Here is a 23363-nt window from a genome sequence, read left to right as displayed (position 1 = left end):
AATTCTGTGATTGTTTCGTCAAATTTAAGCCTTTCACCGAGATTTCTTCGAACCTTTGGACATTTTTTGTTGTAACCTATCAGGCTAAGCACAAAAATGACAAAGAAAATCCTGCATTTGCCAGCCAGAGAGGCTGGCAAATGCTGGAATTGGCGACAAAACCCTGTTTTTTGGTAAGTTTCCGTACAAATCTAATAAATTTGGGCTAAATGTCCTGATTTTGGCCACTTTCACCGAGCTGTCTTGAAAGTCTTGGTCATTTTTTGTTGTAATTTATCAGGCTGAGCACAAAAATGACTAAGACAGTCAACAGAAAGGCTGGCAAGTGCCCGAATTGGCGACAAATCCCATGTTTTCCTTATTTTCTTATTTCGTTATGATAACCCTAATTACTTTCAATTCGTGTCCGTTTTTCTCAGGTGATTTTTTAATTCCCGAATTTCGAGTGGCTCATATACGGATTGTTATGCTGTATATTAATTTTAGCTTAAAAAAAGAGAACTAATATCTTTCAGATTTTCGGCATTAGAATTTGTTTTAAAAGAACTACTGAATTAGAGTTTTTATTGTCTTTAATGATTTATTCCTTTTTCTATCCCATTTCTTTCTTAGCTATCTGTTCCTCTTTTCCATCCTTTTTTTCCAACAGGAAAAAACTCTGGCTATACCACCATTAGTCAATTGATTGATGGATTTACTAGTTTTACAATATATTGTTAACAGATCAAAAACTATGGAACAAAAACAATTTAAGTTAAAACTACATATTAACTATTAGAAAATTACCTAGAATAAAAATTTTTAGTAAAGAATTTGGTTTTGTTGGGATAAAAAAACTAATTATTTTTTCAATTACAAATCTGAAAATAATATTAGCGTTCAAGAGCAGATTCTTTCCATTTATTGTATAATACAACAGCTTCTCGGGACACCAGGTCAGGTTGTAGTTGAATGTCGCACAATATATCTTCGTAGTAACGCTGAACATCTTAATATTTAATAAAAAAATATTTTTCAATTCATAAACTCGTTTCCCTCAGAAAATATTAGCCTAACAAAATTAGTTAAATTTGGTTTTGGATTAAGTGTTTTAATCGAAATAAAAATTTTTAAGTAATTTCAAATGAAAATAAAAATTTTTAAGTAGTTTCAAATCAAAATAACTTAAACTTAAGTAATTTCAAATCAAAATAACTTAAAGGCTAATTTAAATTTAAAAAATATTGAATCCGATGAAAAATTCTTACTGCTGAGAATTACCAGGGGTCACAACTATAAAACTCATAATTAAAAAAATCGTTAACCCGATGAATTTCTTCGGATTAGAGCAAAATTAGTGTAAACTAGAGTGTGACACGGTAACAGGAATTGCGGTAATACCGCGGTTACCGCGAGGATGGAAAAAAAATTACGGTAATACCGCGGTAGGGTAAGGTTGCTAATATTGTACCGATGCCTATATTGTACTTTTAACATAACTCGTTATTTTTACAACCCACAAAAAATTTTTTAACTTATTTTTTATCTTTGGTGAATGAAATTAAGTAGTCAACTGTTTTTTTTTGTCATCCAACTTCATTAAGCCCAGAATAAGCTCTTGTTGGTTTGTTATTGAAGATTTCTTATCTTAGGTTTTTATGGCTAAGCGTATTTCACTAAAAAAAAGCAGAAGATATGATTTGTTCAGTGTACTTATGTTAAAGCATAATTTATCTAAACTTAAAATAAATACTTAGAATTTAAAAAATCTTGTTTTTAGTTGTCAAATTTTTTAATTAACTGAATGTCAGATTAGTTGCGTAAATTGTACCTCAAGGCATGTCCTAAATTGTACCGACGCAACCATTCTGACCGCTAAAAAAAACGTGTGTAAAGTTTAACAAAACCCTTTTGAGATTTCAATTAGAGAAATATCCATACTTACAATACGAACTTCACCACTTAAACAAAAAAAAATAAAAATTTTAGCATTACTTTTGTATTGACAAGCAGTCCTTAAAAAGATGCACTCTCTAGTTCAGTTTTACCAATATGTCAAGGCTGGTGTCAACATGGCTGTGCAGGTGTTAATCAAAAACAGACACAATATATCTGAAACTTTTGCCAAAAATAATATTTTTATGTATTTTTTTTTACAATATTTAGTGTGGTTGTTTTTAAAACAGATATAGTATTGTTTTACATTATTTAGTATAACTTTCTTTAACAACTACCTTCCTCCTCTATTCTAATCATAGCTAACCCATTGGTAAACATACAATTTAAATAAAAATTGTGCCATATGTGGTGATACCAGAAGAAAAAAAATTCAAGTTGCATAGAGTTTATTAAATAAAAAATTTCATTTCATTATATTATGGGCAGTTAGGTGTTATGTTATGTTATATCAGAATATTTCCAATTGCTTATTTTATAAAAACTGTTCCTTTTAATCAGTTCTTTAAGTCCCTTAAATCTAAAATCATAAAATATTTGCAACGCTGTAAAGTAATTGAAATCAAGAAAGTGGTACAATATTGGATTACAATGGTACAATTAAGGATCTAGTTTCCTTAATTGTACTCTTAGCGCTATTTTGTTAATTTGATTCTTCGAGACTTAACGCTTTTTAAATCTTGAGTTTTTTAAACATCTTTACAACAAACAATCCCTAAATTATGAAATCCTATTGAAAATCCATATTTTCACTCAGTAGCTTACCTACATTCTTTAGTTTTGTCTTAGGGGGTACAATATTGGCAACCTTACCCTAACGGTAATAATGGGCTCGGTTATACCGCGGTAGCGGTAACAGGTCTGAATTTATTTCCGCGGTAACGGTTATTAATTTGTCATCTGAATACATAAAATGGATAAATTAAAGTTAAGCAAACTTATTTAAAAAAACGATGATAGTATAAGTTACGTCGAAAATCCGGGAACCAGCGATGTTTGGCCGTTTTTCTTAAAGGTGAATGTTGACAATGTTCTTAGTGAGCACGTTCTTTGTTCGAAGTGTAAAGCTCTACTAAAATGGAAATCTCGAGATGTTACAAGTGGTTTAGAAGCTCACATAAAATCGTGTGTGGGGAAAACAGAGTCGCCGAAAATAACCAGGTTTGCTGTGTCAACCTCTGAAACTGTTAAAAAAATATTGACTACAGGAAAAACTGAGCTGGTTAATGTAATTTTGAACATGTGTGCTATTGACATTCGGCCATTTTCAATTGTAGAAGGTGTTGGTTTTAGAAAATTTGCAGAGAAATTAATTTCAATTGGAGCTAAACATGGAAATGTTTCTGTTGATGATATTCTTCCTTCTGCTCGAACTGTTTCTCGTCATGTTAATATTGAAGCGGAAAAGAAACGAGCTGAGCTTAGAAAAGTGTTTGAGAAGCAGAAACGTTTTGTTGTAACGACTGATTCGTGGACACACGTACAGACAACAATGCCATACATCACAATTACAGTACTCTATATGAACGACCAATGAAAATTGTGCTCATACATCATTGCAACAAGATCAATGGAAGAAAAACACACAGGTGAGATAATTATAATTTTTATTGATTTAAATACTTGATAGTTTCCAAAATATTTATTTATTTAAACAAAATGTTTTTAAAAATATTTTTTTAATAATATTAAACCACATGATTTGATTAGTATTTCTCTTTTAAAACTACATGGTTACAAACATGTCTTTTTTAAAACCAAATGGTTTCATAAATATTTCTTTACTTAAGTTAAACCACATGATTTCAAAAATACTTATTTGGCTTGTCGATTCTCTTCTCTTGTCAATTTAAAAGGTCGTTTATTGTCATAACTTTTCACAAAGCTTTCATCAATTAAAATCTTATTTCAATGTTATTGGTAACGTCAATCTTGTATTTTTTATTTTAATTAACGTTTCATAAATATTTTATTATTACATTTAGCTGAGAATATTAAATCCGTTACCAAAGAAATTCTAGAAGAAATGGGAGCATGGCGAAGTGACAATTATTATGTAAATGACAATGGCTCAAATCTTAAAGCTGCTTTTAAAGATTAAATTTGGATTCCATGCTGTGGACACAACCTAAATTTGGTTTTGGTTCATGGTCTAGAAGTGAAAGATGCCCCTGCTTCGGTTTTGGAAATCATTAGTCTTATTAGCACATGCAAGGAAATAGTGACACATAAAACGTTCAAAAATTCATGATGAACAACAAACATCGGTTAAGCAATCTGTTTCAACAAGGTGGAATTCTCAACTCACTATGTTGCAATCAGTGTTGACAAATATTGAAGATATAACAACTTTGTCAGCAAGAGAACAAGATAAAAACTTCAAAGAATATTATTCAATTTGAACGAAACTTTATTGAAAGATGTCATCACAGTGTTAACACCGTTTGATACTGCTTCTAAACATCTTTCAACAGACAAAGAATGTTTTTGCACATGGTTGTTGCAACTAAATATCAAATAACAAAACATTTGCAAGTATCGGCTACAGATAGTAATATCATAAAAGACTTTAAGACACATTTAAATGACATGATGAAGCGCTATTTTCCAATAAATGAAATGCATAGATTTGCAACTCTTTTGGACACAAAATTTAAAAGAATTGCAACTAAAATAATGACAGAAGAAGAAATAAAAGAAGCACTAAACAGTTTAAACAACATGGTAGATGAATTGCCTCTAGTCAGACCAGCCTCCTTTGACTCGAATCAAAATACTTCTCTTGAGCCACCTGAAAAAAAGAGGAAAATACATAATGACAATTCAAGTGAATTTTTTGTGGATTTATTTGAAAGTGAAGAAGCTGCCATCAATGAAGTTGACAGCTACTGGAACAGCACAGATTCTGAGGATAATATTTCTTCGTATTGGAAAAGTAAAACAGGACTCTATCCAAATTTGTCACAGGTAGCACAGTCAGTGTTGTCAATTCCAGCAACTAGCACATCATCTGCTGGAAGAACACTTGACGATAGAAGAACACAACTTCATCCGGATTGTGTCGATGGACTGTTATTTCTGCATGGTTTGAACAAAGAATAGGTATAGTAGGTATGCATAATAATATATCTGAATCAAGGACAGTTTTCAAGTATTAATAAAAGTATTTATAAAAACAGCTAAAATACAAGATTTTGATATTTGAATTATTATATTGGATGCGGTGACTGGATGGGGAGAGAAGCGGTAATGATGGGGATGGGATGGAGATGGGGACAAACCTGATGGGGATGAGACGGAGATGGAAAAATGTGTATGCAGATGGGGTGGGGATGGGGAGACTTTCTGTCCCCGTGTCACTCTCGATAAAACCCGATGTAAACCCGATAATTCCAAATTGCCTCTACTATAAGCTTTTTTTTTCGAATCGTAAAAACTTTGCGACGAAAATATTAGCGGATTCATGAAAAACAAAAGGATATTATCTAGTTAATCCATTGTTTTTTTACATTTTGTTTTGTTTATATTATGGACAGTTGTGCAAACTTTCAACTAAATGCCACAAGAAAAACAAATTTCAAAAAAGAAATGTAAGTAAACCCAATATTCTTATCTTAAATATACATTATAATTATTTCCAATTACGAATCTTTTTGTGAAATTAGCCAGCACAGTCCTACGTTCATATGCTTTAGGAGTTTTAAGACGTTCTTTATCAATTTGCAAGGCCAGCTAACGAATGCTTCATTAAACGAATTGTTTCACCATTAAATAGTTATAAGTAATTTTTTCACTGCATTTGCCTTTGTGCTACGTCTATATTATAGACATACTACAATAGCAATAATTATATATAAAATTTCCATAAAAAAAAAAAAAAAAATTAAGTATAACAAAGAAATGCACACAGAAGCAATTAAACAGTAATTTTAAGGAAGTGAAGTTACTGTGTCATGTTAAATAATTTTCAAAACACTAAATCAAAGTTATCCTTTATTGCAATTGTTGCGTGTCTGTATTGACTCTATACATAATACCATTTCCACATTTAGTATATTACAATTAATGTGCTTTTAATATTTTTTATCCAAGGGAACAGTGAAAAGATGCCTAAGCAGTTCAAGTGTGATTGAGTTTGTCACAAATATATTTTTTTGGCAGACTGGATTAAACAATGCAAAGATGTTTTAATTTGAAGATTTGGTGATACGGATGGCTCAAAAACAGCAAAGGTTACGAATCTTAAAAAACCCAGGCATGGGAAGCTATCTTTTCTGAAGAAGTTGCAAATGGACTCCCCATTCCAAACATCTTCTACCTAAGACATGTAATAATTTTATACATTTCCAAAAGTATTCTAAACCTTGTTTAAAAATTAGATTTCCAAATTTTATTCACATTAAATGTTAGGTTTGTTTCTCAGAAGCAGGTTCCATTTTGACCAGACAAAATGTATTGGTCCTGAATGCAACTTATTATAAGCCCTTAAAAGGAAGCCTTCGCCACTTCTACTACTCTATGAACGACAATAAATACCTATAAAAAGTATCAAAAAACATCCTAAAAGTTGCTCTAGCAAACTACAATTGAACACTTCGATTCCATTTATTGAAATTTTTCTTTAGCAGAAATTAAAGAAATAATCAAGCTTTCTCTGGCCAATCGAACAACTTTATTTGTTGTCTCTTGAAAAGTTTAATTCTCTTTTTATTCATTTAGTGTAAGTTTGAAGGAGAAAGTCAGTGGTTATATATCCTCGATAACTTTACTTTATAAAAAGTATTGCTTTATTATCACCTGTCTATGTTGACCCTTAGATGCCATTTACACACTTTGTGAGTTGGAAAATTTGTGTCATTTTTACTAAAATAAAAATTGCCAGGCATTAGTTTTAGTTACCTGACAATATTTTAATATAGTAAAAGTGACCTATTGCCTAAGGTGTAAATGGTTCCTAATATTGACAGTGCAAAATACTGCAATAATGCAATATCACAGTATAGGATGTAATCAATGTTGTAAAATGTTACAAACTTAAAATGTATTATTTAAATATATAGGACTTCTGGGACAACATCAAACAAGTGACTACAAAGAAGGTGACAGATTATAAAACTAATATGGGGAGTCAAAAGCTAATGCCACTGGATGAGATTGTTTTTGACTTTAGACTCAAATAGTTCTATAGAATATAGTACAACTATTCTAGAATTAAATTCTGAGTTTTTATATTCAAATTCTCTGTGTTCTACTGCAATATAAAGAAATCTAGTTAAAAGTATTTGTAATTGGTAAAGCAGTTTCTTTCATTATTAGTGACACTAGCCTTAATAGCCTCTTTTTTTACAAATAACATCTAATGATTAACTTGGTGTTTGATATTTGTGGAGAATTTTTGTCTGAAAAATTTGGTCTGAAAAAATTTAAAAATTTATTCGTGCCCAAATTCATATTTTAAATTTCTTACCAACTGTTGCTTATCTGTTGTCGAGGTAGACAGTAAAAAAGGATATGTGGAACTTATTATTATAATTTTGTCAATGAGAAATAATAGAGATTGAGTTTGATTTCTGTTTTTGTTTTCAAAACAAAAAACTGTTAAAAAAAAAAGCTAGCTCAAATTGTCGGACTTACGATTTCCGCTACACAATGATCGCGTAAATTTTTATCGGGTTTCTACGCTTAAATTAGCGGAAATTACGAAAAAATATGTTTATAGCAGCGATCCGTTCATTTCAGCGGGTTTCAGATGAACTCGTCGTGAATTCCGATCGGAATAAGGTTTACAGTAGTGACCCTAGGGGTCACTACTATAAAACTCATTCCGATCGGAATTCACGACAATTTCAAATTAAACTCAATCTCTAAAATTTCTCATTGACAAAATTAGAATAATAAGTTCCGCATTTCATTTTTCACTGTCAACCTCGACAACAGATAATCAACAGTGGGTAAGAAATTTAAAATATGAATTTGGGCATGAATAAATTTCTTACTTTTTTCAGACCAAACTCTATTTTCATATGAATTTCTCAACAAATATCAAACACCAAGTTAATCATTAAATATTATTTGCAAAAATAGAGACTATTAAGGTTGTGTCACTAATAATGAAAGAAACTGCTTTACCAATTACAAATACTTTTATCTAGATTTCTTTATATTGCAGTAGAATACACTGAATTTGAATATAAAAACTCAGAATTTAATTCTAGAATAGTTGCACTATATTCTATGGAACTATTTGAGTCTAATATCAAAAACAATCTCATCCAGTGGTATTAGCTTTTGACTCCCCATACTACTTTTGTTAGAATCTGTCACCTTCTTTGTAGTCATTTGTTGATGTTGTCCCAGAAGTCCTACATAGTTAAATAATAGATTTTAAGTTTGTAACATTTTAAAATATTGATTACATCCTATACTATGATATTGCATTATTGCAGTATTTTGCACTATCTATATTAGGAACCATTTATAACTTGGGCAATAGGTCACTTTTACTATATTAAAATATTGTCAGGTAACTAAAATTGATGCCTGGCAATTTTTATTTTAGTAAAAATGACACAAATTTTCCAACTTACAAAATGTGTAAATGGCATCTAGGGGTCAACATAGACAGGTGGTACTAAAGCAATACTTTTTATAAAGTAAAATTATCAAGGATATGATAACCACTGACTTTCTCCTACAAACTTACACTAAATGATTAAAAAGAGAATTAAACTTTTCAGGAGACAACAAATAAAGTTGTTCGATTGGTCAGAGCAAGCTTGATTATTACTTTAATTTCTCCTAAAAAAAATTTTAAACAAATGGAATCGAATTGTTCAATTTTAGTTTGCTGTAACAACTTTTAGGATGTTTTTTGATGCTTTTTAAAGGTATTTATTGTTATTTATAGAGTAGTAGAAGTGGCGAAGGCTTCCTTTTAAGGGCTTATAATAAGTTGCATTCAGGACTAATACATTTTGTCTGGTCAAAATTGATCCTGCTTCTAACAAACCAAACTAACATCTTATGTGAATAAAAATTGGTAATCTAATTTTAAACTAGGTTTAGAATACTTTTGGAAATGTAAGAAATTATTACATGTCTTAGGTAGTAGATGTTTGGAATGGGGAGTCCATTTTCAAATTCAGGTTTTTTTCAAGATTGGTAACTTTTGGTGTTTTTAAGCCATCTGTGACTTTTTACCAAATCTTCTCATTAAAACATCTTTGAATTGTTTAATCCTGTCTGCCAAATTTTTGTGACAAACTAAATGACACTCGAGCTATGTAAGCGTCTTTTTTCTGTCCCCTTGGATAAAAAACATTAAAGCACATTAAATATAATGAACTATGTGTGAGAATAGTATTATGTATAGGGTCAACACAAACAGGCAGCAATAACAATAAAGAATAACTTTGATGTAATGTAATTATTTAACATGATAATAATTTCACTACTTTAAAATTACTTTTTAATTGTGGCCTGTCTTTGTTATGCCTTAGGAAAAAAAATTTTTTTATTGGAAGTTCTAAGACATATAATTATTGCCCTTGTGGTATGTTTATAACATAAGAAAATTACAGTGAAAAAATTTCTTATAACTATTTAATCGTTTTAATCGTTTAATAAAACATTGATTAGCTGGCCTTGTAAATTGATAAAGGACGTCTTAAAACTCTTAAAGCATATGAACGTAGGACTGTGGTAGTTGCACAGAAAGATTCATTATTGGAAATAAGTATAATGTATATTTAAGATAAGGATATTGGGTTTACTTACATTTCTTTTTTGAAATTTGTTTTTCTTGTGGCATTTAGTTGAAAGTTTGCACAACTGTCCATAATATAAACAAAACAAAATGTAAAAAAACAATGGATTAACTAGATAATATCCTTTTGTTTTTCATGAATCCGCTAATATTTTCGTCGGAAAGTTTTTACGATACGAAAAAAAATGTTTATAGTAGAGGCAATTAGGGATTATCGGGTTTACGCCAATTTTGTCGAATCCGAAGAAATTCATCGGGTTTACGATTTTTTAAGTTCCGATCGGAATGAGTTTTATAGTAGTGACCCCAGGTCGTCAAGAATGAAATTGATAGAAAAAATTCGATTTTAATTTTGGAACCGTATACGATTCAAAAGTGGATCAGATTTGTGACTAGATATCAAGTAGGCTTCCAAACGCTTTTATCTCTGTTTTTTATTCAATTCATGTGTGGAGCTAACTTAAATGTTTTCACTTTACCGACTTAAGCTCAAAGAGTTAATATTGTTTGTTGCCTTTTAGATGGTTCAGACTCAATGGTGACAATAGTGATTACTGGCATTTGATTGTGGGCGAACGGGGGTTCATTTATAGAGTCAAAGTAATCTGTACGAAACTTGTTGACGCAATTTGTTACTGTTGCCTGCGTAGTAGCACTATAGCCAAATACACTATTAACGCTTAGCGTAGTCTGCAATGCCTTTGTCTTAGCTTAGTCTTAGCTTAGCTTAGCGTAGTCTGCAATGCCAAAATTTTTTTTTAGAACTTACAATCGTTTATTTAAATATTCGAGATTTGTAACTTTCCAAAAAAAAAAAAAAAAAAAAAAAAAAAGAATAACAGAATGTTAAGCTAATATCAAATAAAAAGCTGTTAAAATTGGCATTATTTTTTATTACAAATTTCATCCTTGACAATCTGATAATTTCTTGTCTTAAAAGTGAAAATAAATATGAAGAATACAATAAAATACAAGTAAAACTTTAAATTGATTTGAAAAATAAAGCAAAATAATTTTTATTTACCATTACAAAAATAACGATAATAATACTACAAATACTAAAACTTCAAAAACAATTACAGTATTTGTAAAAATTGAAATATAATCTAGAAAAGATTTTTGTAGACATATAAAATGATTGATAAATGGTAGATGATAAATTATTTACTTCTTTCAATAGTAAAACTTTAATCCGAAAATGATTATCAAGCTATTTCATTTCGAATTACTGAAGTACCCTTACAAATATAAATTCACTCTTTAAAAAAATGTGCAAAGGTTGGTTGTAATTAGATATATAGAAAATTTTCTTTTTATTTTTAATAAACTGATCACAATGCATAGGAACATGCTCTAAGACCTTGCAACACATCTCCAGAAATTTTTTTTTTTTTTTAATTATCATTAGAAAACATTTCTTCATTCAAAAAATATAAAAGACAACTTTTCTTTTGTGGAGAGAAATCAGATATTTTAGGGGAGTGCCCTGGAATTATGTTGCTCAAGATAGGTTACTAAGAGGCATGGGGCATAATCAAAATTCTAGTATGTTGATACTGGTATCGAATGAGGATGACTTGCAAAAAATTAGCGTAATTGGAGCTAGACTAGCCCCGCCCCGACTCACAGTGGCTCAAAATCCTTAAAAAATGGCAAAAAAGGAAAAAAATAGTCTCTAGTTTCTAAATACAAATAACTTTTAATGATGGTAAGGCCAGATGCATAACAATTTAAAACTTTTTTTGAAGCCATTGCAAGGTTGTGTATTTATTTGAAGCACTTTATTAATGCTTTTTTTATGACGGAAAAAAAACAGAAATATTCGATAAAATAGTCAGTTTTAAAAATTTATTTTATGGAGACATAGTAGTTAAAGTGTTAGTATTTTTTATTAATTTATTAAAACTGTGTCAATTCACAATGTAAATGAATGTTTTTATTCTAAAGATTATTAGGTTTAAGCAATTACTCAGCATGAAGAAAAATATTAGTAAAAAAAATTTTTTTTTAGTTACACATTATTTGTGGTACAAGAACAAAAATGTTCCGCATAACTCCACGCTGATTTTAGTGCTATTGAGTACTGCAGAGTTGTTAGTGGGTTGGGTTGGGTTGGGTTGAGGAAGTAAAACCCACTGATAACCCACGCCTTAGATGCATTTTCATTGTATTTTCGCCGTTTCACCGTTATGTTTATTTCATTATTTGCGCTTAAGATTTAACGGATTTGCTATCGAATGACGCAGTTTTATTAAAGCCAACTGTCGAATTGACGTCAACACATCGATATCCAGGCCGCTGTATTAATGTAAAAAAAAAAATAATGTATAATAATTAGTGTAATAAAAAACTGCTCTTGCTTCATCGAAAGCATAATTACTTTCGATGACGCAAGAGCAGTTTTACAGTTAGCGATTAGAGCGTTTTTTTCTGCGTGAATGACGTCATAAGCAAATTCATCGCTGAGTACGGCTATATAAATAGCATAAAATTAAATTAAAAGCATCATAATAATTCAAACTAAGCATGATGGCGAATGCCGATGAATTAGAAAATAAATTGAAACGTTACCCTAATAATTATTTATTCAAACCGTACGAGGCTGCAAAATCTGCGATTTGGGATAGGTTTACTTTAATATTTGAAAAGCGTGACGTTGCCGGAAATGGAGAGCCATCGAGTGTTGAATTGAAATATTTCTGTGCGTGTACCGTATGCAAAAAAGTGTATGCGTATAAGTCTGCTGATGGTCTAAGCTGCTTTGGCACAAAAAATCTCATAAATCATGCAAAATTATGCGGCACGAAGGACAGCAAACAACTGCAGATTCGTCAATGTTTCGCGTTAAAGTATCAATTGACAAAAGATGACTATGACCTTATGAAAAGAAAAGAAGTAGAATTCTGTGCTGATGGTTTTCATTCTTTTCGATCTGTCGAACACGATGGTTTTAAGAGACTGCTTCAAACATGTGTTGACTTTGGCGCCAAGTATGGAAAATTTGACATCACTGACGCTCTAGTCAAACGTGAAACTATAACGCAAGCTACACGGCTACAAGCTGCAGAAATACAGAATAATAGACGCTATTAAGGAGCCTATCGAAGATGGAACAATTTCACTGTGTCTCGACTTGTACACTGACGACTACAGGAAAATTGATGTTCATGCTTCGTGGATTGACCGACAATTTTGCGTACAACATGCAGCGTTGGCCATTCGTCACTTTGGGACTGAAGCTCACACGGGTGTCAACATATCAACTGCGGTGAATACCATCTTCGCTGAATATGCTTTGCCAGAAAAGGATTCAACCTACACCAGGATTGACAACAGCAGCAGCAACATTTCGGCAAAAACTCATTAAAGATTTAAAGTTTTGGACATCTATTAAAGCAATGCATTGGCTATCTTGTTTCCTAGATCCCTCTTTCAGAAATTTTGCATTTATACCTAATGTGACGGCGGCTGACAAAAGATTTAAGCGTGACTTGCTCAATGACGTCGATCAGTGGCTTCTGGCTGAAATGCAGCCCGCTGCTACACAAATTGCCAGGAAAGCAGCAGCAGAAGAATTGATGGAACAAGGTGTCCAACTCCAATTGGAAGCGCCAGCAAAGAAGAGAAGAACGGACCCGTTTGATGAGCTGCGAACAATGCAGTCAACGCGAGATCGGCCACAGACGCAAGACGCGCAATTACATAATGAAGCAACAGTGCTACAGGAGACTTGCCAACATGAACTGTCCAGCTACAAGAGTCTTCGTGTTACTGCTGCGTGCAAGAATCCCGTAACCTTCTGGAAGGACAACGCAGCCGATTATCCCATTCTAGCAGCAACATCTCGCAGACTATACTGCATATCAGCAAGCTCTGCGCAGTCAGAAAGAGACTTTTCTTCTGTTGGGCACTCCATTACAGACACAAGGTCGCAACTATCACCGGCTAACGTAGAAGCTATCGAATTAGTACGCTGGGGAATGCGAAATGACATGTTTCACTAATATAGTGCTCATTTATGTTAAAGCTGTTCTTTGTTAGTTTGCTTACTAACACATATAGTGACAGTAACTGAGTAACAACATATTATTTGTATCTAATATGGTTGTATAGGCTAGAATGTATTAAAATGTCGCCAATTTAACGGTATAATTATACATGTTTGCATGCACTCCGTGGGTCAACCCATGGGTTGGGTTGGGTTCATGTGGCAGTGGGTTGGGTTGGGTTGGGTTGGGTTCAATTTTCTTAACCCACTAACAACTCTAGAGTACTGTCAGCAATAAACCATTTAATGGAATAAAATTTACCTGCTCCAATTTGCTCCAATCTAAAATAGAGCTTTTATCATTTACTCGCTAAATATTATCTTCATATATATATATATATATATATATATATATATATATATATATATATATATATATATATATATATATATATATATATATATATATATATATATATATATATATATATATATATATACACACACACACACACACACACAGATAGTTTCAATTGTATTAAGCTATTATAAATTAGTAGAAAATCACTTATCAATTTTTTTTAATCCTGATGAATCTTAAGAGTTGAAAACACAGTGTAAAATATAAAAAAGTTTGATAATTTTTTTATAATTTATATATATATATATGTATAATTTTTCAAAATACTTGTAGCTATTAAGCTATAATGTAAATTACAATAAGATAATTAAACTATTGATAACTTTTGTGTGTTATGTTATAGATAGTATATATATAACATGAAAAGAATTGATCTTCTTCAAAAAATCAAAGAGCTAGGTTTTAATAAAGTTAATCTGCTTGAACCTTTGTTTAAAGGAGTTTTAAATGTTTATAACCTTCATGAAGATGACTTCGAAAATCAGAGCTTACCAATTTAAAGAATAAGTTGTCTGTTTTTAAAGCAAAAGTGGGAGCTAAGTTAGATAAGCATAATAGAAACTATGAAAGATTGATTTTAAAAGAAGATGTTTGGCTGCAGGTAAAGAAACAGAGTTATTTGTTAATGATTTTCTTTATGCAATCATTCTATTTAATTAAGTTTCTACTTACAGGAGGAGTTTTTCCCCGATCTTGTTAAAAGAATTAAATTTAAAGAAGGTCCAGGTAGAAAAAATAAAGTTTGGGAAAATCTTGGTGAAAGAAGCAAAAGAGCTAAAATTGCCCATTTAGCTGAAAACAAACACGAAGTATTGGCCTTTGCTTCTTTAAAAAGTGCAGCAACTGAATCCAACATTAATAGAAACAATTTTATTTTTATAGTAAAGAAGGCTTTGGACCCTGATAAAGCAAATGAAATTAGGAAAAACATGCCTATGCTTGAACCTGTTAAAATGAAAGTTGAAGATGCTTTCAGCCTAAAATTTCAATGTGATCTGTCCAATGAACAATACTAGATAATCAGAAATAGCTCCTTATTACAAAATGCAAACATCTATCTGTCTCTTCATAAAATTTTAATTGAAAAAAAGAAATGCTATCCTGATAATATGATTTTTCAGAAACATCTGCAGTTTGCTCCTTTCAATCTCTTTTTAATCACACACTGTGTAGAATCTTGAGTCTAAATAGTTGCAACAAAATATTTTCTGAATTATCGGTTAAAGATATCAATAAACATGGAATGATGCATTTCAAAGGCGGTTTTGATGGAGCGTCTAGCCAGAGTCTGTATAAACAAAAATATTTAGATGCAACTCTAGATGAAGTTATTAAAAATGAAGAGAGTATTTTCCAAACATCTATTGTGCCTCTTAAACTGACTGTTAATGATACAGTGATATGGTACAACAAAAAACCATCTAGTACACATTTCTGCAGACCAGTATGTTTGCATTACAAAAAGGAAACAGATATGCTAATTAAAGAAGAAGAGGAACGATTACGAATTGAGATTCAGAAACTTGAACCATTTTTAGTAAGTTTAGAGTCAGAACCGGCTGAGTCATCTATGATCACAGCAATTATAAAGTATAATTTGGATTTGACTATGTTTGATGGAAAAGTTGTTAATGCACTGACAAGTACTTCTTTTTCTCAAAGCTGTAATGTATGTTCAGCAAAGCCAACAGAGATGAATGACATTAAATTGATTAGATCTAAACCTGTCAATAAAGAAGCTTTATCTTTTGGCCTTTCACCTCTTCACCTTTTGATAAGATGCTTTGAGTACATTCTCCATCTTGGATATAAATTGAAAATTAGGTCATTTTATGCTAAAACCTCTGAGCAGAAAGAATCAGTTAAAGAAAGAAAAGCATTTATCCAAAAGAAGTTTAGGGAAGAACTAAGTCTTATTGTTGGCATGCCAAAACAAGGTTTTGGAAACACTTATGATGGTAATACTGCCAGAAGAGCCTTTGAGGAATCAAATATTTTCTCTGAGATAACTGGTGTGAACGTTGACACCATTTTTAGACTTAAAACAATTTTAAAAGCAGTTTGTTCAGGATATGATTTAGATCCAAGCTCTTTTCAAAATTATTGTAATGATACAATAGATAAAATTCTTTCTGAATATAATTGTTATTCCTCCAAGCGTTCACAAACTTTTAGAACATGGTTTACAGATTGCCGATGCATTAGAACTTCATATTGGAGTTTATTCAGAAGAATCACTAGAAGCTCTTAACAAAGAGATTAGAAATGTAAGATTAAACCATTCATGCAAAATTTCAAGGATAAATGTTATGAAAAACCAGTTTAACTATCTTATGATAAGGAGTGATTCAGTTATACCGAGCATCCAATTCACTAACCATAGATGTGAAAATGGGAAATTGCTTCCAGTAGAAGTTATTTCTCTTCTTAAACAGTCGTGATTCTTTTGTAAAAATTTTTATTTACAGTTAAATTTGCCATCAAAACACATTCAACGATGGGGGCCAACATTTTTTATATTTTTGATTTGCGCCCATTTTCACAAATAAAACATTGACATTTTCTCCCTCTGATAACTTTGGTATTCAGGTCTAAATTTTATAGCATATATATGGCAACTATAATAATCAAAGTAACGTAACTAAATTTTAACTAAAATAAAAACATCAATAGAGTTAAAATTACCTTCATAAAACGGCGGCATAGTAAAGTAAGGATCAGTTTCTGCAAGTTTTTTTTTCTATATATTGAGCAAAGCATGGTAGGAAGGTCAGGATTATCCGTTGAATAATCTTTCCAGAATATAGCTTAGATAAGGTTTGAGTAGTCATTTTTCTTTTTATTTAGATTTAAATAAGTTGTTTCAGCATTATTTATTGGTCTTAAATCCTTGCCTTTCCTAAAGCAGCATGTTTAGGCATTTTGAATGAAAACTTCAAATAATAACTTCTGAAATTGATTGATAATATCAGCATGATATATCGGCCATATCAATCAAATGTCAATATAATGGCCACAAACATGCTTTTATTTCGTATTTCTATGAGGAGTTATTATGCAACTATTAACAGTTAGCAACTGCTAGCTTTTACTAATTGTTATTAATTTAAGGTGGCTTTGTTTTGTTTTTATTTTAATAAAAAAGTAAAGAAAAGTAATTAAAATTACAAATCCGCTTGTAAATTTCAGTAGAAAACAAACTTCTTCAAATACTTTAAAAAAAAAATTGACAAATCTATCACCAAACATTTCTAAAATTCTAAATACAGGGGCATGGATATGATTTGGTGGCATTTAAAATGATCCCCCAAATCCCACCTAGGGTATGGTTCCTAGAAACCCTTTTCAATTTTTTGGTTGTTTTATATTAAACTAGATGAAAATTCATCGGCAGATTTCAAATTACATTAAAAAAAATTTTTTCGTTTAAAAATTAAGACCATTTAAAGTTATTTCAGGGGGTAATTTGGGGTAATTTTAAGCTTTACATGGTTATAAATCTTAAACAAAATACCATTTTTTGATGAAATTTGAAATCTGTCGATGAATTCTGATCTTGTTTATGATAAAACAAAAAAAGAGACGTAGTTCTAGGAAGGGGGCAGTTAGGAGTCGGGGCGGGGTTGGTCTAGCTCCAATTACGCTAATTTTTTGCAAGTCATCCTTATTCGATACCAGTATCCACATTCTAGAAATTTGATTATGCCCCATGCCTCTTAGTAACCTATCTTGAGCAACATAATTCCAGGGCACTCCCCTAAAATATGTGTTTTCTCCCCAGGCCCCCACAAAAAAAAAGTTGAACATTTTTTGAATGGGTTAATGTTTTCTAATGATGATCTAAAAAAAAATGTCTAGTGATGTGTTGCAAGATCTTAGAGCATGTTCCTATGCATCATGTGATAGTGGTACTCATAAATCTTTAAAAAATTAAGTTTAACGTGTACGGCAATACCTGAAAGAACCTTTTGACAGGATTCATATACACAAATGACAGAGCAATAATGCAAAAATAAAACAGAAATGTTATTTTAAAGATTTTGATGAAAATCATCCACAATACGCAAACTTCTCCTTAATTTAAAAGTCCGCTCAACACATTTTTATATCTCTGAAAAATAAAATTTGGAAATAAAAAATTACCTTAATGAAGAATAAAAACAGTAGATGTGTTTTTATGATAAAAAATTGATAATAGCCATACACATATTCTAGTATGAATTTAGCCATACACATATTCTGGTATGAATTTAGTGAAAACTAGCTCCAGTTTTTACACTTGTTACTATTCTTTAATTATATGATTTCATATTAGTAAAAGTTTAGATGTACTGAAGTGTCTTGTATCTCAAACGATGATGTTTAGATACCTTAAGCATCATTTTTCAGTGTGTTATGTGGGTAAGGATCGATGATGAACATGCGCCTCTTGTTTCTTTTGTCATATAATATATGCCTTTTATCAAAATTCAGTTTTCCAATCATGCAAATTAAAATATCACAGTTGAAAGAAATTCGAGACAGCTCATTTATTGGGATTAAAATTTAACAATACAGGCAATCTTCCTTTTGTGCTACCTTGATCTTTGTTCTTAATTAGCTTTTAATATCAAACTCCATTGAAAACCTTTAAATTTTAAAACTTAAGTCTTTATTTACAATGCAAAAAATTCTTAAACATATTTTTGTTAACACAAAAAGCCCAAAGCTTAGCATTACTAAAAAGAAAAGTAGGTCAAACTTTTATCTAGATAGCAATATTCAATTTTTCTTGAATAAGTTCTCAGTCTTCTAAAAAAATAAAATGAACATATAAATGTAATAAAACTTGAGATCTAACTTCATTAGACCAAATTACGGTTTTACCATTAAGATCTTTTACTCTAATAAACATCTTCACTTTCACTAAACATTTACAGATTTAGGTGAGTTTTAGAATCTTCTATGTAAAGCTGAGATACTACTTCTCACTACAATATTATTTTGATAAAGCTTCTCTAGTATGGTATTTCAACCTAATGTTTAGAAGATTTTGTTAGATAATTGGAAATACTTAGTTTTGAGCCAGACAATCAATAGATGATCCTATGTGGTAAGCGCTTTTATCAGTTTTTAATCTACTTTAATCAAAATAAGGGTTTACTATGTTTTTCTTATGCTGGAAATATACTTTTATACTTTTTGAAAACTGAATGAAATGTTCTTCATTATCTATATCTATTTTCACTTAAGAAATGATACAAAACATTTCTATTCAAGATATTGTCATGCATTTCTAATTCTAAGTTTATTACTAAAAACTAAAAGAAATCAAAGTAGAAAATGGTGTAAAAATTAACCAAATTTAAAATATTTATTGTAACTAATAGATATTTGAGTTTAATGTGTTCATTTTATTGACTAATGATAGATACCTCAAAAGGGTATAGTAATTTGACATAGTTACAATTGTAATACAAACACTTTTTATTTAAATAAATTTAACTTTTTGTCCTAGTTCATTGATAAACTTTATATCTTAGACCAGTGAGAAAGAATATTTAAATATTTTTTTTATCACTGGTTAACTGAGGGTCAATATCCAGTAGAAACTAAAATATCTTTCACAACTTTGGCTAAATTATACTGACCTAAAAGTGCACCAAAAAGTTCACTTTGTAAGACAGCTACCATTTTTTCAAAAGCTTCCCTTAAATCATTGGTTTCTTTTGGATAATATTTTAAAAGCAGTAACAACACTTTTCCATACTCTAAACAAAAAAAATGTCATAATCAGTCAAAATAGTTACACTGCTAACACATAAGTTTAGTGAAATTTAAATATTTGTAGTATAATAAATGTAAGCAGGTTTAAATACCTGTAGAATAAATTTAATTACACTGTTACATAATAATGCTCCTTCTAACTGTAAACAAACACATTTGCCTGTTTTACATTTGCTTAATGAGTTTGCCTTTTGTAGTACTCTTCTATTAATCAATAACTTCCTTTCTTAATGAATTTATACACAGGTATAAACAATGGCCCAGAACTACTTTTTTAAATTAAATAAATTCAAAGTAAAGAAAATTTATATGGAAATTCTACTATGAAATGTACCTATATTAACCATTAAAAATCCTGGTCAGTGTTAAGCACTTAATAGCAATTTAATCAACAAAGTCATATGCTAAAAATGAGCAATTCAATCCAAAGAATACATTTTTGCCAAAAACTAATTCATATAACAAAAACAGCTGAGAGTTTCTCCTTGAATTTAAGTTCTGTGCACAAACAGAAACTCTAATATTTCATAGCAAGTGTTACATATTGTTAGATAGAATCTAATGTTGTTTTCCAGCATGATGTTCCTAAGGGCACTACATGAAGTGTTAAGCAATGATTTTCAAAACATTAAAGGAACTCTAGAGAATTAGGCTTCACATGTGAGATCATTTGAACAAAAACTTTGAAACAAGCAACTTAAATCATTTCAAGTGTATCATTGAAGGAAAAAGGAACAATATCCTGATGAAAGTTACCAAAAAATTGTCACTTCTGTGCCAGTTCCAACAAAATAGTGAATTCTTACTGCTATCATAAACATTTTTTTATATCTTAATACTAAATTGAGTACAAATGCTCATAATAAAAAGAATGGTGAAATACTTTTTTTCCATGAAATTGGCATATTGTGGATGTCATATTAGTTAAAACTATATTAGCAACTAATACTGTGATTGTGTGTTTATGAAAAAATAAGCAAAAAATAAAAACTTTATAAGTGGCAGAAAACCTTTTTTACTGATTGTAGCTGAAGAAAAAAAAAATTCATAGACTTGAATATGAACATGGACATGAGCCCAGAAGAAAAGTGTCTTACAATGGACAATTTGAAGAGTTAATGAAACAACCAATTACTTAAGCATCTGAATATAATATTAAATAAAAACAATAAACAAAATCTGTTCTAAATTACATTCAAGACTCTATCTGTTTTTTTTTCAGCAATCATTACACATTTATTGATCCCTGAAATTCTTTAAATTTGTTCTCCTGTAAATTGATTGTCAGTTCTTTGATCAGTCGCGCTTTTCCTATTTTTTTTGCATACTTTGCTATGTTTTTTTAAGGGTACAAAAATGTAAAATCTAAGGGTTGGATATTAAGTTATGTTGTGTAAGACTATTTAAATATTTTAGCAAATTTTGATGGCAGAATCTCTTTAATCTTTTTTTTTTTTGCCTAAAACTTTTACAGATGTAACAAATCTAAGTTCATAGCCCAGTTATCAAAGTTTTGCAACTCAAAACAAAATTTGCATTAAAAAACATATAGCTAGGTATAAATAAGTAGATGTTCTGACAGAAAAACTTTTAAGATTTAAAGGTTTCAGTTTTCTTCCTTGAGTTGGGGTTGACATTGGACTTTCAGAAAACAGCACATTCAACAGATCAGAAGCATTAAATCAAGAATACTATTGGTCATTGAGCTTCCAAGCATATATTCTGGTTCTTAATCATTACCCTTTCTTGTCTAGTTTTTCTTTAGATGTGCACAAAAATGCATTAAAGTGTGTTTGTCCATATCTAGAGAAATTTTAACTAAATACCTGTATTTTACAATATAGTGTTTCGTTTTAGTATGATTTGGGAGGGATTTCTTAAATTAAAAAACTTAACAAACAAGACTTAATTGAACTTTTTTTTTTATCAAAAGCGAGATTAGCTATTTTAACTATTTTTTTATGCATAATTTATAACAGTTGATTTCAGCAATTGTATAAATAATAGTCTATTTCTGTTAACGAATAATAAAAAGAAAAGAAAAACTTGTTTATTGTTTTTCAGGAAAAAAAAACAAACCTTTTCTTTTAGAAAAATGTTCCATGTATCTAATAATTTTAAATTTGCTCAGAATCTGTTGTTTGCAAAAACTACTCGGGTGATTTATGACAAGTCTGAAAAAATATTGAAGACAGTTTATACATTATTTAGAACAACCAAGATATCAGCAATGACGTATAATAAATAACTAGATAGGAAACTCCGGGTTTTTTTATAAGCTGGGGCCAATGCTATAAACATAAAAAACTAGAGACCGCCGATTCGTTACTGTTTATCGGTTTGCGGATTGTGCACCGAATTATCTATGCTAAACGGTTCAAACTACTTACGGATTGATTTGATCCGAAAATAATTTATCGGAAAATAATTCGTTAAAATTTTTTCGGATTATTTTTTCGGATTGCAATCCGATTCGATACTTTCGGATCGGATTGCAATTCGAAAAATTTTTTTCGAATTGGAATCCGAACCGATATTATTTTTACGGATTTATACGGATTCAGAATAAAAAAAGCTTTCGAATTAAGATTCATTTTTATTTATTTATAATATTCAAATATACAATGAAACGAAATGATTTCCTTGTTAAGAAATAAAAAAAAGTCAAAATCACACTGAAAGTTAATCATTTTCCAAATTCATTTCCTGGCCACACAATGTCTTGAATTTTACTGAGTTGCTTAGTGTTTTCTTTCATATATACCAACATCTCAACCTTTGAGATTGAAAGATTGGTTCTTCTAGAGCTGTATATATACCCTGCTGTTGAGAAAACTCTTTCAGATGTTGATGATGCAGCAGGTATACAGAGGTTTTTTCTGGCCAGCCTTGACATTATTGGATAAATATACTGGTTTTGTTTCCAGAATTCCAGTACATTTGTATTTGCTGGAACTAGTTTTGAATTCAAATACCCCTCAATTTCAGTAGAAATGGCTTTCTTGGTGCTTGTTTCACCTCCAGGATTAATGTAACCTGCACCAAACACTTTCTTCCTCAGTTGTTCAGTGAAATCAAAGTCGTCATCATCTTCATCATCCAACATTGAAGGGGAAGGAGTGCTTTGGCTAGCCAAAATTTCTTTTTTTGACAGTTCTTCCATAGCTTTTTTTACTGCAGTTTTGACTACTTCAAATTTTTCCCCCTCATCCACAAAGCACATGCCCTTGCTGTTAGGATCTAAAAAATGAGCTATAGAGAATTCAATATTCATCAACTCCCCTTCGAATCTTTTGTTTAGATCTTCATTGAAGTAGTGAGCAAGCTCTGATGACACCTCGGTTTTTGGCTTGATCATCTCCCTTGCTAATCTTCCTCTGATGTTGTATAGGCAATTAATAACGGAACAGATGCTAACATTCTTTTCACTGCTGCATTTCTCAGAGAATTCTGAAAAGCCTCTCAGAAGCCGGATGACAGATTGAATA

The 23363-nt window shown here is 30.6% G+C and overlaps 3 protein-coding genes across 5 annotated transcripts in view; 1 reads left to right on the top strand and 2 right to left on the bottom strand.

The window, feature by feature from the left end:
• Positions 1-689: 689 nt before the first annotated feature.
• On the bottom strand, positions 690-22149 carry LOC149881882 (disks large homolog 1-like). Of its 3 annotated transcripts, XM_090067693.1 has the most exons (4): positions 21955-22115; positions 19740-19859; positions 14011-14030; positions 11309-11341 (listed from the first exon to the last, which is right to left on the bottom strand). In XM_090067693.1, exons 1-4 carry the CDS (start codon positions 21977-21979, stop codon positions 11324-11326), a joined length of 183 nt encoding a protein of 60 aa, XP_089923819.1. In that variant the 5' UTR covers positions 21980-22115; the 3' UTR covers positions 11309-11323. The 3 variants fall into 3 exon arrangements, with proteins under 3 accessions (XP_089923817.1, XP_089923819.1, XP_089923818.1); XM_090067691.1 differs by lacking the exons at positions 11309-11341; positions 14011-14030 and adding an exon at positions 690-988 and having other exon boundaries at positions 21955-22149; XM_090067692.1 differs by lacking the exon at positions 11309-11341 and having other exon boundaries at positions 13711-14030.
• Positions 11499-18233, top strand: LOC145185606 (uncharacterized). The gene is made up of 2 exons (XM_090067689.1): positions 11499-11581; positions 14457-18233. The coding sequence occupies exon 2, from the start codon at positions 15353-15355 to the stop codon at positions 16358-16360; it is 1008 nt and encodes a 335-aa protein (XP_089923815.1). The 5' UTR covers positions 11499-11581; positions 14457-15352; the 3' UTR covers positions 16361-18233.
• Positions 22150-22522: 373 nt separating the features above from the next.
• Positions 22523-23363, bottom strand: part of LOC145187652 (uncharacterized) — a 171854-nt gene continuing 171013 nt past the window's right edge. Inside the window, exon 3 of the mRNA XM_090067690.1 lies at positions 22523-22883. The gene's annotated coding sequence lies outside the window, so the exon portion shown is untranslated. The remainder of the gene's footprint in view (positions 22884-23363) is intronic.

This window comes from Hydra viridissima, unplaced genomic scaffold, assembly GCF_058129835.1.
Source record: "Hydra viridissima isolate aposymbiotic clone 2 unplaced genomic scaffold, HvirCarnegie_v1 scaffold_11, whole genome shotgun sequence".
In the NCBI taxonomy this organism is placed as follows: Eukaryota; Metazoa; Cnidaria; class Hydrozoa; order Anthoathecata; family Hydridae; genus Hydra; species Hydra viridissima.
This window is presented reverse-complemented; position numbering and strand designations above follow the sequence as displayed.